The following is a 12,443-nucleotide window of genomic DNA, read 5'->3' as shown; positions in this document are numbered from 1 at the left end:
TTTGGTATTCTATACATTATTTATTGTTTTACAATAGTCTAGAAATCAATCTTAATTTAACATCTTTGGCAAGACAAAACTTTTGAGTTACTTTATAATATATCACCTATACACATGCATACATTTATTACTCTATTGGAAAGTAAAAATACAATTGAATCTACAAATCTTATGGGACTGCTTTAAAGTTTAGTAAAGTCAAATTTACATACAATCGTGACGTCACGCGAAAGTCATATTCCTTGCAATCAGATCATTTTGTGTTTCTGAGACAAAAGAAATAAACTACATAGCCTTTATGCATTAAAGAACAGGCGAGCTTCGAAAAAAACATCCTCATCCCTAAAGCATACAGGTTTCCGTCTACGGCGTAGACCGGTCGTAGCGATTATATAAATGGTCTTCCGAGCTGGCAGTCGTAGACCGTGGCGTAGCTATCCGTGAGTCGTAGACGACACGTCGCTGCGTTGTTGTGGTAAGATTGTTCTGCGACCCGTGCATGGGGATTCACTGCCACCTGCAAAATAGTAATTAATTACAACATCTACAAAGATCATGGAGTTCGTCGACTGCAATTGAATTTTAGAAAAGCCTTATTATTTCAGTAAATAATTTTTTTGTTGGTCGACAAACAATATTTATCGATTTTCAAGCTTTTTAGGAGAATAAACCCAACGTGTAAGATGAAATGGTTTATTTTCACCTTAACGATTTGACTGACTTGAAATTTCTTTTTTGTTTAGTTTGGTTGATGAAATGGAAGATTTAGGTTAACAAATCTGGCAGTACAAAATTTGCTGGATGAGCTTGTGAATAAAATAATCAAGAAGAATTAGTCCGAACATTAAACGGTTACTATGTTCGTTAAATACCTAGTTAGCAGAAAAACGCCACAGACGATGGTCTGTTAAAAACAGGTTACATTTCAGGTATTGGAAACGTTCATATTCATATTCTTGCGTCATAGCTTTTAAAGCACACTCTTATATTAACAGACAGTTTATAGATAATTTACCTTGAAGGTGTAATCTCCGGGCTGCACATCAGTCACGTCGACCCATTGACAATCGATATTGTACATGTAGACATCTGAGCAGTTCACTGATATACCTGGGAAAAATATGCCTTTTAGCATCGTACGTGCAAAACATGTAATATTATTGAAATTCAAAACGACTTTATACCATAGACTGTAAGGTTGGTTATGCGATTGCGATTATTTGAAGGTCAGGTACACTATAAGCTTTACCATTAAAAAAATTTAATTCTTTATCAGTGAATTTGGCAGCTTCGTTGGTAAAACGACTGGCGCGCATAAATAAGAGTCGGCTTTTGTTACTAAATGGATTATGCGGATAGAGTAGTCAATAATAGTATAACTATTCACTAGAGAATTAAATACTGGTGTCACAACACAATGTTTGCCAGACTCATCGCAAGCATTCATGGATAACACAAACACGTAGCTTGCTTGGGAATCAAACCGGCAACACGTCATGCAGTGATTTTGGAGTTATAACTTCAACCACTTGGCTTTCCATTCAGTCGATTTTGCATAGGTATACATTTCACTAAAATCTTATTCACGTACGTACCTTGATCACCATAATTCTTGCAGGAGTACTTCTTGTCGACTCCAGGTAAACAAGTGTTGTCTTCCAAACAGAATGATGCCTTATGTCCTTCTGCTACTTTGACCCCGTTCTCATCCAAAACATCGAAGATAGCAAAGACTTCCATGCTGTGATAATGCCTAAAATGTATTAAAAAAATAACGTAAGGAGAATTTAAATAAATATTCGTGACTGGATATTATGTCCTATATTAATAAGTCTTTTATGTTTCTTGTATTGGCCGTTATTATTTTACCTTTAGGCATATGAAGTGCATCATCAAAAGTAACATTTTTCCGATTAGTTAAAAAAAATATCGTAAAATGTACATATTTTATAACATTTTATCTAACACACAACGTGTAAATTTAAGTAAAGTTGTTGTAAAATTAGGTATACTTTAAATCCTTTAATATTGTAACCAACAAGATGGATCTAACAGAAACTATTTCATAGCCCCTTTGTCATTAAGTTTACGAAGAGCATACATTCAAGCGACCTCGGAAGCTAGAAGCACGAAATGAGTACATAAATAATAAATTCAGGTGGAAAACCTTACATGGATGGACTTAACGCCCCAACAGCCTCCACCAGTCTGCTAGAGATTTTGCAACTATTATGGATTTTTGATTAAAATTTCATGGTTAGTATAAACTAGAACATTATCTAACGGAACTATCAGCTACTCAATGAAAATATTAAAGGTTTGATCCCCGCCTAGGACAAGCATTTATTTTGTATGGTGAGCTGAATGTGTGCGAATGCTTCAGTGTATGAAAATAAAAATAATTTAACTTTATATTTGAAACCCTAGTTCACATAAATACTTAGACCTTTGTTTAGTCCTAGCTACCGCATTAGGTTAAGTAGCCTGTAATGGTAGATTAGTGTGATAATTAAATAATTAAATAAAATAAATTAATTAAAAATTCAGTTAAAAAGAACGACACCATTGCTTCTGTACTAATTAATAATATGACTAGAGCTATATAACATTTATTGAAGTTACATTAAATAACAAAATAAACTAACGATAAAGGAAACCTTCCCTATGAAATGTAATCTTATGTTCTGCATCTGCATAGTGTACACCCTTATAGTATATAATAAAGTAATTTACATATTTTAGAAAATAACTTACATGTGACACATATGCCATTGCCATAAATGCTTCGGGAGGTATGGTCTGAACTCAGCGTTGCCGCCATTGAACGAAGACGCGGTGAAACGGAGCAATCGCCGCGTTTCATACTGCCAATCCCGAGTGTTTTTCTTTAACTGAAAACCAAATATTTTGTACTAGAAACTATACTTAATTTGTTTAGGTAGGTACTTAAATAGAGGTAAACAATCTTCGTGTGTTATTTGTTTACAAACGAAAACAATGATTTAATTATTTGTAAATCTAACGCCACCGCTGTTCAGGGTGGCACACAAATCATACAAAAAAGCCTTCCAAATTGGTAGGCTGTTGTAGGATGAGTTCAAAGACGTTGAATAGAATAATACATACATAAAGATATTCAAGGGTCTGCTTATATTTCTTGCAGTAGAACTAGGGTTGTCGAAGCGCTTGTTTTGTCAACTACACACAATGGTTTCGTTTTGGAGGAGGTAGTTTTCTTGTCTTGTTTTTTCGTTTCTTCTACAATGTGTCTATCTATTCCTAATGTGTCATAATTCCATACAAGTTAATGTGAAAATATACCTACGAATAAGTTTATGACCTGTTGCTTCAATATACTTAAAACGATAATCTTTTCATCTGTAGTAAGACAAAGTGAAGACAATGGAGCTTGCGTTAATTGCTTCACATCTTTAAAGCCACGCAGAGTCACGAGCAACATCAAGTCAGAAATAAAACTAAGGATTTCATTTCACTTCGGCACAATTTAAGACAGGTAGTTGCTGCCTGAATGTTTAATAATCAATTTTCAAATAATTCCTGGTCATAATAAAAAGTAAAATAAAACATTAGGTTCCTCAGTACCCTTTCCCAATGGGAACACATTTAACGATAAATTGTGACTTACTTACGATTACTTATTACCTACTTAAGCGTGAAAAGTGTTCTACAACCGTCATAATTTCGCCCCTTGGGAAATACATGGGTAATAATGTGGGCCATTACAATTTCGGAAGTACGTAGGGAGGTATATTATTCTTTTGTATACCTGGAATATTTTTTATACCAATCCTTCAGACGAAGATCTACTGTTTTTTTTTTAGTGAGAGAATATCTATTATTGGTGTGGTTTTGGAAAGAGGTTTTATTTATTTGAATCTTGCAACGATGAATGGTAAATGTCTTTTTTGTTTTAACTTCGCTCTGATGTACAAAACTTGTTTTTTTTTTATTGGCATGAATTGAGGAATCTGTCTTTGAAGTTCTTCTTTCTGTTGTGTCAATTTAAATGAGTTGACAAAACAAAACGTCGAGTTTTTTACAGAAGCTTATTTGGTTCTATTTTTTATTTTGATTCGATAATTATAATTTTTCGGGCCGGAAATGGTACTATCGATCCATACCAAAATCGAGTAGATGGCTATTGTTATCGGTTTAGTTAGCTGTCAGCGTATACAAGGTGATTTTTTAGTCGTCTTACAAAAGTAGCCCATTTCATGTATCCGACGTAAAATTACCTTTAGGAGCGATTTTTTTTTTATCATCAACTAAGTTGATAAGTACGAAGAAAAATTAAACAAGAGAAATCTGAAATATACTCTTAAAAATAGACAAATAGACGCAACAGAGCTGTGTTTCTAAAAAACTACGAATTGCATCATGATATTGAATAAAAATTGCATTTTAAATTTATTCAAATCTCATAAATACCTATTTTTTTATCATGGACGTGTTCTAGTCATTGGATACATGAACTGGGCTGCTTTTGTAAGATGACTAAAAAATCACGGTGTATAGCTCCAGCTCCTGCACGTAGGGTACCAACACGATCTCAAATCGATTGAAACATGACTCGATTGCGATTAGAATAAGACGAAACTGTTTTGTTTTTCTTCTCAACTTTACACATAAGAAAATCTTTTCACACATCGACATATATTATACTTCGTAAAAATAATAGACCGTGGTGAAGCTGTTTCTTCTGAAAGTTCAAGAAGAGTGACCATAGTTACCTCATAAGCACTCCGACTTAAGCAGTTTTCCTCCATCGCACATTGCAGCATATACATCATGGCATCTTGGAGATGAGCTGTTCGTTCTATAGTAGTCGTGTCTAGGATGAGGTCGGCTAGTTTTTGAGTGCATACCACAGCTGCTACATGACCTGTTGAATTAAAATAGAGATTTAGGTAGCAATATCATATTATACAGGTTTTTGTTTTTGGTTTATATCATATATCTGACATATTGTGTAATAGATTTTAAAATAATGAAAGCTTAAAAATAAATGATTTAAAAATGTTTTTTAAGGACGTATAATATTCGATCGGCGGATGAATATGTTACATTGGCTCAAAATTAAACCTCATGACAAAATATTTAATGTTACTTGATTGACTGAAATCAGCCCAAACTATCATCTAAGTCATTTTGACAGTCACATGACAAGCTGTCTAAAACTGACAATGCTTTGAAAATATTAAAAAAGTTGAGGTACAACTCTCTTTTTTTTAGACCCCACTTTCGTTGTCACCCGGCCTTTACAAACAAAAGCTTGTAATCAATACCAGGTGTCCAAAACTTGAACAAAGTGAAACTATCTTAAGAATTCTAAAAGCTAGTCAACAATAGACCTTTGTAGACTAACAACGGATTTAACCTTCACTTGTGACAACAGCAAGACGCATACGAACCACAAGCTAATAAAAGTTCCAAAAACACAAGACGTATTCGCTGAACTTATGCCATCAGCAGAACTTTATATTATTTCACTTCCAAATACATTTCTATCCATCTTTGACATACCAGAGCAATGATAAAATACTGCGACACGATATGTTTATGACCGAAGGAATGTATTAAAAGTAGGTGAGGATAAAACTTAGCCTTTTGTGAGCAAAACTATCGATCAAGCCGCCGAACAATTTTGTCTAACAATTTACTTTGGGCAAAGGGCAAAGGCTTGGAATATTCCGGAGGATTCCTCCTTTTGAATTATGTTTGTTCTTTAAGAATATCAAGCAGGATTTGGGGTGAAGGCTTATGATCCAAATATCATTAATCATGGTGGACAGGAAATTCTGGGGATGAAAAATTCATTTATGAAGAAATCAAAGATTTGAAAGCGTTATCTCGTCCATTTATTACTTTGGGTCCGGAAAAATAAGGTAGATTGAATACTTATTTTAAAATAATGTACACCAGGTTTCTGAAAATTTAATAAAAACAAAAAGAAATGACTTCTAAAACCTTTTGCTGTCGCTATTACAGATTGTGAAGTTGAGAAACGTACAAACATTTGCCCTGGGTGGGAATCGCAGCCACGACCTCCGGTATAGCAGTCAGTGCTACTAACTACTAGACCAACAGCCAGTAAATAAGCAAAACGAAATAAAAAAGACACTCGTGAATATTTTGCAACGAATAAATTTGGGTGAAATACCTTTGGAGACAAATTGAAACTGAATTACAAGTCTGGCTAGGTTAGTGAAGTGGTAGAATATTTGAAGTTTCTACTTTACAACTATTAGTCTAGAACATTTATCTATGTAGACAAGTAGGTATAAACGGATAAATTATGCATATTACAACTGTTGATCTTGGTGTATGCGTGATTCAATTTGCATATTTAATATGAAATTGTAGTTTTACTTAAAGCATCTCACGTAGAAAATAGAGATGAGAAATTGTGTTAGCTATTATGTTAGGATAATAATATGAATTTTAATATACGTTAAATAAACTATTTAAGTAATAAATAGACTAGATTTTTTTTAATATTTTTGCTAATTATAAAAATCCACAAAAATGTCTAAATCCTCTATTTTTCAAATGAAAAACTGTTTTCGGATAAATATTGTTGACTGTTTCTAGTTTTACCTTAAATTATTTTAATTGGATTACAATCTGACCTTGACAGCCCATTTACTTAGTGTGGTTTTATTACAAAAAAATATGAATCAAACATCTACATGATTCTAAAGTTTACAGTAATTTAAGTTCAGTACAAAGGATCAGCACCGAAGAGTACCTTGAGGAGTCCACAATGCTGCATGAACTCCTAGCGACTTACGACATTGGTCTTGCGGCATCTACACGCCTTTTAGTTCGGGTCGACCCCTTACCGTATGATACAGTAAACTGGCCAGGTTTGGTAAAACAGAAAAAAAAACGGCTATATGTACCTTTTTCACTTTTACACATGACATTCCCAAATTCCCAATGCCTGCATTGAAAGAGGCTCTTCTCATTGCCCTCACAATGCACTCCGCTGAGGATGATGTTCGAGAAACCATATTTGAAGGTTATAAGGGCCTCCTCAGCATAGCCCAAGTCAAGATGCTGGCAGACAGTAGTAGCTTCGTAGAAGGACCAGGATTCTGGGCAAATGCTGCCCCAAATACCGTTGTGGTATATCTGTGGATATTTTATAAGTTAACTTATTTATCTATGCAAATGATCAAGACAATATTTCAGTTGTTTTGTGGACACAGTGTACAATGGCTACAATCAGCCTATGTACCGGCGAAGAGCATACAAAAGATGATGCTATGATCAAATTCAACATTAAACTTCCTTTAAACATCAATCAAGTCACCGCTCCCAACCCTCAGAGCGCGACGTGTCGCGGGTTTGATCCAAACGTAGGACAAGCATTTTTGGCACACACATGCTTGTCCTGCGTCTGGGTGTCTTTGTGCATGTGAATTGATGTTAAATTAAAGGCATCAAGACACAAGGATTAAATTTTTATAACGAAGAATATACAACAAATGCTAATTAAGTATAATTGGTTCTCACCTCTACCCGTCCTTCTCTAAAATCCCTTCCACCAACAAGTCTCATGCTAGCATTCCGAATGTCTAAAACTTCATGAAGTTTCTTTCCCCTAGTTTTTCTTCTCATTAGATTTGATGAATTAGTTCCATTAAGACATTTGACTCCAGCCGCCTCGTCTTTCTTACAATCAGATGCTCCCCACCTCTTGAATGCACATCTTGATAAGGATGACTCATCGCCTTGGCATATAACGTCGTCTAGCCAAAACTTTTCTAGAAATACCATAAGAAAATTCTCATACTTGTTAAAAATTGCAGATTTTTTGTCCTCAGTAACATCGGGATATTGTTTTCGTTTCGCACCCGTCACGCTATTAATGCTTGTTTAAAAACCATTTAAAAAGACTGTGTTCCAATTACAGCGAAAGTGACAATTGAATGATAAATTAACAATGAAAAAAACTTCAAATAAAATAGCAATTTCCGAAGCCAAAGAGGATGATGAGGATCTTGGTGAGAAATACTCTGTCCGATATTCGAGTATTTTTTCTCATCTGCTACATCTTATAAACCGATTTTGATTCAATTTAACGTTTTGAGACGCACTCGGGACACTTGATAATCGGTTTTGGTATAAATGAAAATGATTGAATAGCAATTTCAATTTTCAAACCCATACTTTGTGTACACATGACACACATTCCAGGTACAGTGTACACATCCCATACAATGACTGAATCGATTTTAATAAAACATCGAAAACCTTTGTCAAGCAATATATTTAAATCCCACATTGAAATCAGTTTCTTGGTTTAAAACCAACGATGCCATAGACAAACCCACAAAAACATAGCCAATATCACACTGACGAAAAAACTCGTCGTTTTTGCGTCAAGGGTAAAAACACAGTTTCTAATTCTAACACTGGTCTAAAACGCTTACAATGTAAACTCGAATAAAGCAAATCCGATGAAAAACAAAACCTCGAAACAGTCTGTGGTCGAAACCTCTTTTCCCGCCAAAGCTTTTAGTTTCGATTTTCAATTAAGATTAACAGTTTTTGTACGGTCAGCAACAAAAGTTGTTTAGTGCAATCAAATTTTGAAACAAGTGTACACAATTAAATATTCAATATTTTGCTGTCGTGGAATAACAGCTCTATTCGGCTTTCAGTCGAACCGGTTGCAGCTAAGTACCAGAGTTTTACAAGAAGCGTCTGCCTATCTGAACTCCTCAACTTAGTTTCCTGGGCAACACGATACCTCTTTTGTAAGTCTGGTTATCAGACTAAAGATGTATAAATTGCCGAGCCCCCCAATTTAATGTACTTTCCGAAACACGAAGGAACTCGGTATGACATAGATCACCCATACAAGGATATATCAAGAATGGCCTTATTTGTGATCAATCAACTTGTGCAGTTTTAGCTTAGCCACTATTCTCATTTCGTATGTTTAAGTTAAAAACTATAAATATACTAAAGACCACTTGCTACGTGTCATTTAACAATACTGGCACTTTGTAAATCGGTTTGTGTTAACCGACCTTTGTGGTTGACTGTACAAAAAGGTTTTCTTTTACAATCCTAGGATTATTATTGTGAGCGCCTAACAGCAATTAGTTCTTTTAAACCTAACTTAGTATTAAACCCGTTAATGAAAATACTTAATTGCTTGATTTTTTCATTTATTCTATTTATGTAATTGTTTATATGACTGCTTAATTTGAGAGTTTATTTATTGTTTGTTAATTAACTCCTGATTCATAAGCGATAGAGACTTTAAAATTAGACAAGTCTGTGTCTTGAAATATTGAACAATTGAATTTTTGATATTTTTTTTTAATGTTATTTACGCAGGTTTACCTAGTTAAAATTAAAGAAAACCGGTCTAAGATGGCATCCACAAAATGACGTTGGAATGGAATGATGTTTTTTTGCTGAGAATTTGGTTAGCTTTTCTTAAGTTTTTTTTTCAATAGAAACTTTAATGATTTTTTCTTCATATATTTACAAATAAACTGTATACATACCAGTAGCGTTGCCGTATTTCGAGCCAACTGTAGCAATTCCAGTTTTATTATACTTTTTACAAACGACTGTAGCCGCCTGATTGTCCCAGGAATCATCGCACACAGCACCCCACCGTCCGGCATGGTAAATGTATACATTTCCTGAAAATTCGTAAAAATATACTCAAGACTTTGTACTTGATAAATAGTAAAGAAAAGTTAGTATTAACTGCATATACAATATAAATGTGAATCATCGTTACGAAAACGACTACTTATATAAAAATCATAATTATTGAAAAGCACACATTCTAATATGTAACTTTATATGAAGCTTTTAATATTTCAAAAGCATTTTTAGATTAACAAAGTCTTTATACGATATTTTTTCAGAATGCCATAAATTATTTTCAATGTATTCTTCATATACAATAAAATGGTTTGCAACTTGCGTGTTTTCTATAAATAAAATACATACCTTCATATCTATTTGGTCCTCCAGACAATTTAATCCGTCCTTCATATTTCTTCTGTTTATTTATTAATTTTTGTATGTACTTAGCTCTTGAATTTCTGTCCTTTTCACTCAAATCTCTAGAAAACACTACAACTGTCCGTATTAACAAAAACACTAACACTATTGAGTTTACTATACGCTTAACTTGCACCATTTTGTCGTTTTATGATTTTATACCTTAGTTCTTTTAGAATAGGTTTTGATTTACCGGGAACAACCACAAAAGTACTTAAATTGTATTGGGCTTAAGACACTGCCTCAAAGAACACCAAGAAAAATCTTTGAAAATTTTAATTCACTTGAATTTTTGTTTGTACTTATAAGATTATTTTAGTTAATTAAACGTCCAGTTCTTTAATCATTTTACGGTACATCACAAATATTACAAAAATATAACATTTTATTCACAAAAACGACAATGATGGGTATCAAAAGCTTTTTAACGTCTTCCTAGAAACGACCGTTTGTTTCCGAGCGGTCGTTTATTCTAGTTGCGAATGCCTTCTAATTATTAGTTCAATGTCATAAATGGTGATGTCTTTGCCACACTTAATAATGTTTAAGGAGAAGATTGTTTCAAACATCACAGTTTTAAAGCCTGAGAGTTTTTCGTAAGTTTAATATTTAAACACTGGGAAGTATTTTTTTAAATCAATTAATCTAATAAATTACATCGTTTAGACATAACTCGATCTTACATTACGTATTAAACCTGACACTAAGAAACCAAACGCAATATTACTTTATATGATCTAATCTTCACATTTCAGACTCGATGCACGAATTTGAAACTCTTACAATGTAGACATGTTGTTCCTTCTAAATGTATAGGTAGACTAAATGTAGAAGCTAATCATAGAGATACTAATGTTACCTACATTAGAACATATTGAAGGTGAGTAAGAGACAAAGAAAGCTAAGACAATGCTGTTATGTAAACAATCAAACAAAGAAGTATTAGATCGAGCTGTTACAGTATTTCCTTTTTATTGTTTGTAAACACACTGAATCATTAGTTGACAAAACATTATAAGAATCAGCTTATGAGATAACTAAGAACTGTAACCGATATTTCTTTCCATCATTTCCTATTGACGATTTTCTATAACCAACAACGGATGAAACGTTTGCTAGTTAGAGAATTAACGAAATGTCTCTTATGAAATACAAAAATGTATTTTCAAATACAAATGTTGCTGCATGCGTTTGACTATATGAGTAAATAATGGCATTTTAATGACGCAAGTGGGGTAGGAACTGTACTGTAGTTTACAGCAAAATTGTATGTAATATGGACTGATAAAGTTGTACAAATTGTGAAATCAAATATACAACGCCATATCCTTAACAGCGTTTGAAAAAACCTTGAAAATATAGACAATAGTATTCGTATAGAAAGCATTAAGCTCGCGAATTATTCACTCGAAATTGCGAAGTATGGCAATGCAAGAGGAACTGCATAGAAAATACAAAATAATGTGTTATTAATGATTGTGAAGAACGAAACATCTCCTTAAAATAGCAATGTGTCTGTATACGGAACACTTTAGAACACATCGTAGCGTTTGACCTAAATATCAATAATGTCGCAAACACATTGACTTGTTTGTTCAAATATAGCTGCAGACCAATATCAACCTTCATTTAAAGGCATACAGTTCATAACAGATTGGGAGGTAGGCAGCAAATATGACTTTTATAAAAAGCGTTCGTAGGAAAAAAACTGGGAATACTGATGTCACCGTTGCAATTTTTAATGATGATATTATGAAATATTGATTGTAAAGGCGGAATATCGATGATTGCAGAGTGACGTAACAATCTTAGTAAAGATAATATTATCACGAATAAATATCGTCATTAAGACAATTCTGACGAACAATCTTACTATTGGATACTGTATAAACTAGACAAATTATAAAAGTCGTTCGATGTACAAAACAATATTCTGCTGAAAGTAGTGAAAGGAAAACTTGACCCTAAATTAGATGAAAAAAAGAATGTAATTAATTGAAATTGATTCAAATCAAGACTTACGAAGAAGAAAGCTCGAAATACGTTGCGTACACACTTTCAAGGCTTTCACTATTTTAATGGAATTCAAATAACCTTAACCAATGGCAGGTCTTTGGTCGAGTGATAAGTGGCCCTAACTGCTATCGTGGAGGTCGTGATTTCGATCATTTGTTCTGCGTTTGAGTTTAATATATATGCACGAGGTGCAAGTTCAATTCCAACGCAGGCAAAGTAACAAAGTGACTTTTTTCAAAGTTACATAGTTCTTTATTAATTATCCTATGACACCACTCACAAATGGTGAAGGAAAACATCATGGGAACATTTTGATTCCAAATATTGGAATCTACAAACACCAACCCAGCATGGTGATCAATGGTCAA

General features: G+C 33.6%; 1 protein-coding gene across 1 annotated transcript; it reads right to left on the bottom strand.

Moving 5' to 3' along the window:
• On the bottom strand, positions 1-10,624 carry LOC113495344 (lysyl oxidase homolog 3). The gene is made up of 9 exons (XM_026874031.1): positions 10,006-10,624; positions 9,549-9,689; positions 7,540-7,790; positions 6,924-7,155; positions 4,752-4,903; positions 2,755-2,891; positions 1,596-1,753; positions 1,016-1,110; positions 1-517 (listed from the first exon to the last, which is right to left on the bottom strand). The coding sequence occupies exons 1-9, from the start codon at positions 10,196-10,198 to the stop codon at positions 389-391; spliced, it is 1,488 nt and encodes a 495-aa protein (XP_026729832.1). The 5' UTR covers positions 10,199-10,624; the 3' UTR covers positions 1-388.
• Between the last annotated feature and the right edge of the window lie 1,819 nt (positions 10,625-12,443).

The sequence above is a fragment of the Trichoplusia ni genome, chromosome 6 (assembly GCF_003590095.1).
Source record: "Trichoplusia ni isolate ovarian cell line Hi5 chromosome 6, tn1, whole genome shotgun sequence".
NCBI classification, from domain to species: domain Eukaryota; kingdom Metazoa; phylum Arthropoda; class Insecta; order Lepidoptera; family Noctuidae; genus Trichoplusia; species Trichoplusia ni.
This window is presented reverse-complemented; position numbering and strand designations above follow the sequence as displayed.

What these genes read in the sequence shown, in the direction of transcription:
- LOC113495344 (XM_026874031.1), bottom strand. Translation starts at nt 10,198, where the DNA reads ATGGTGCAAGTTAAGCGTATAGTAAACTCAATAGTGTTAGTGTTTTTG. An exon ending in TTAGAGAAGGACGGGTAGAG is followed by an intron (nt 7,156 to 7,539) that starts GTGAGAACCAAT and finishes AAATATCCACAG; the next exon opens with ATATACCACAACGGTATTTG. An exon ending in TAAGTCGGAGTGCTTATGAG is followed by an intron (nt 2,892 to 4,751) that starts GTAACTATGGTC and finishes TTTGGTTTTCAG; the next exon opens with TTAAAGAAAAACACTCGGGA.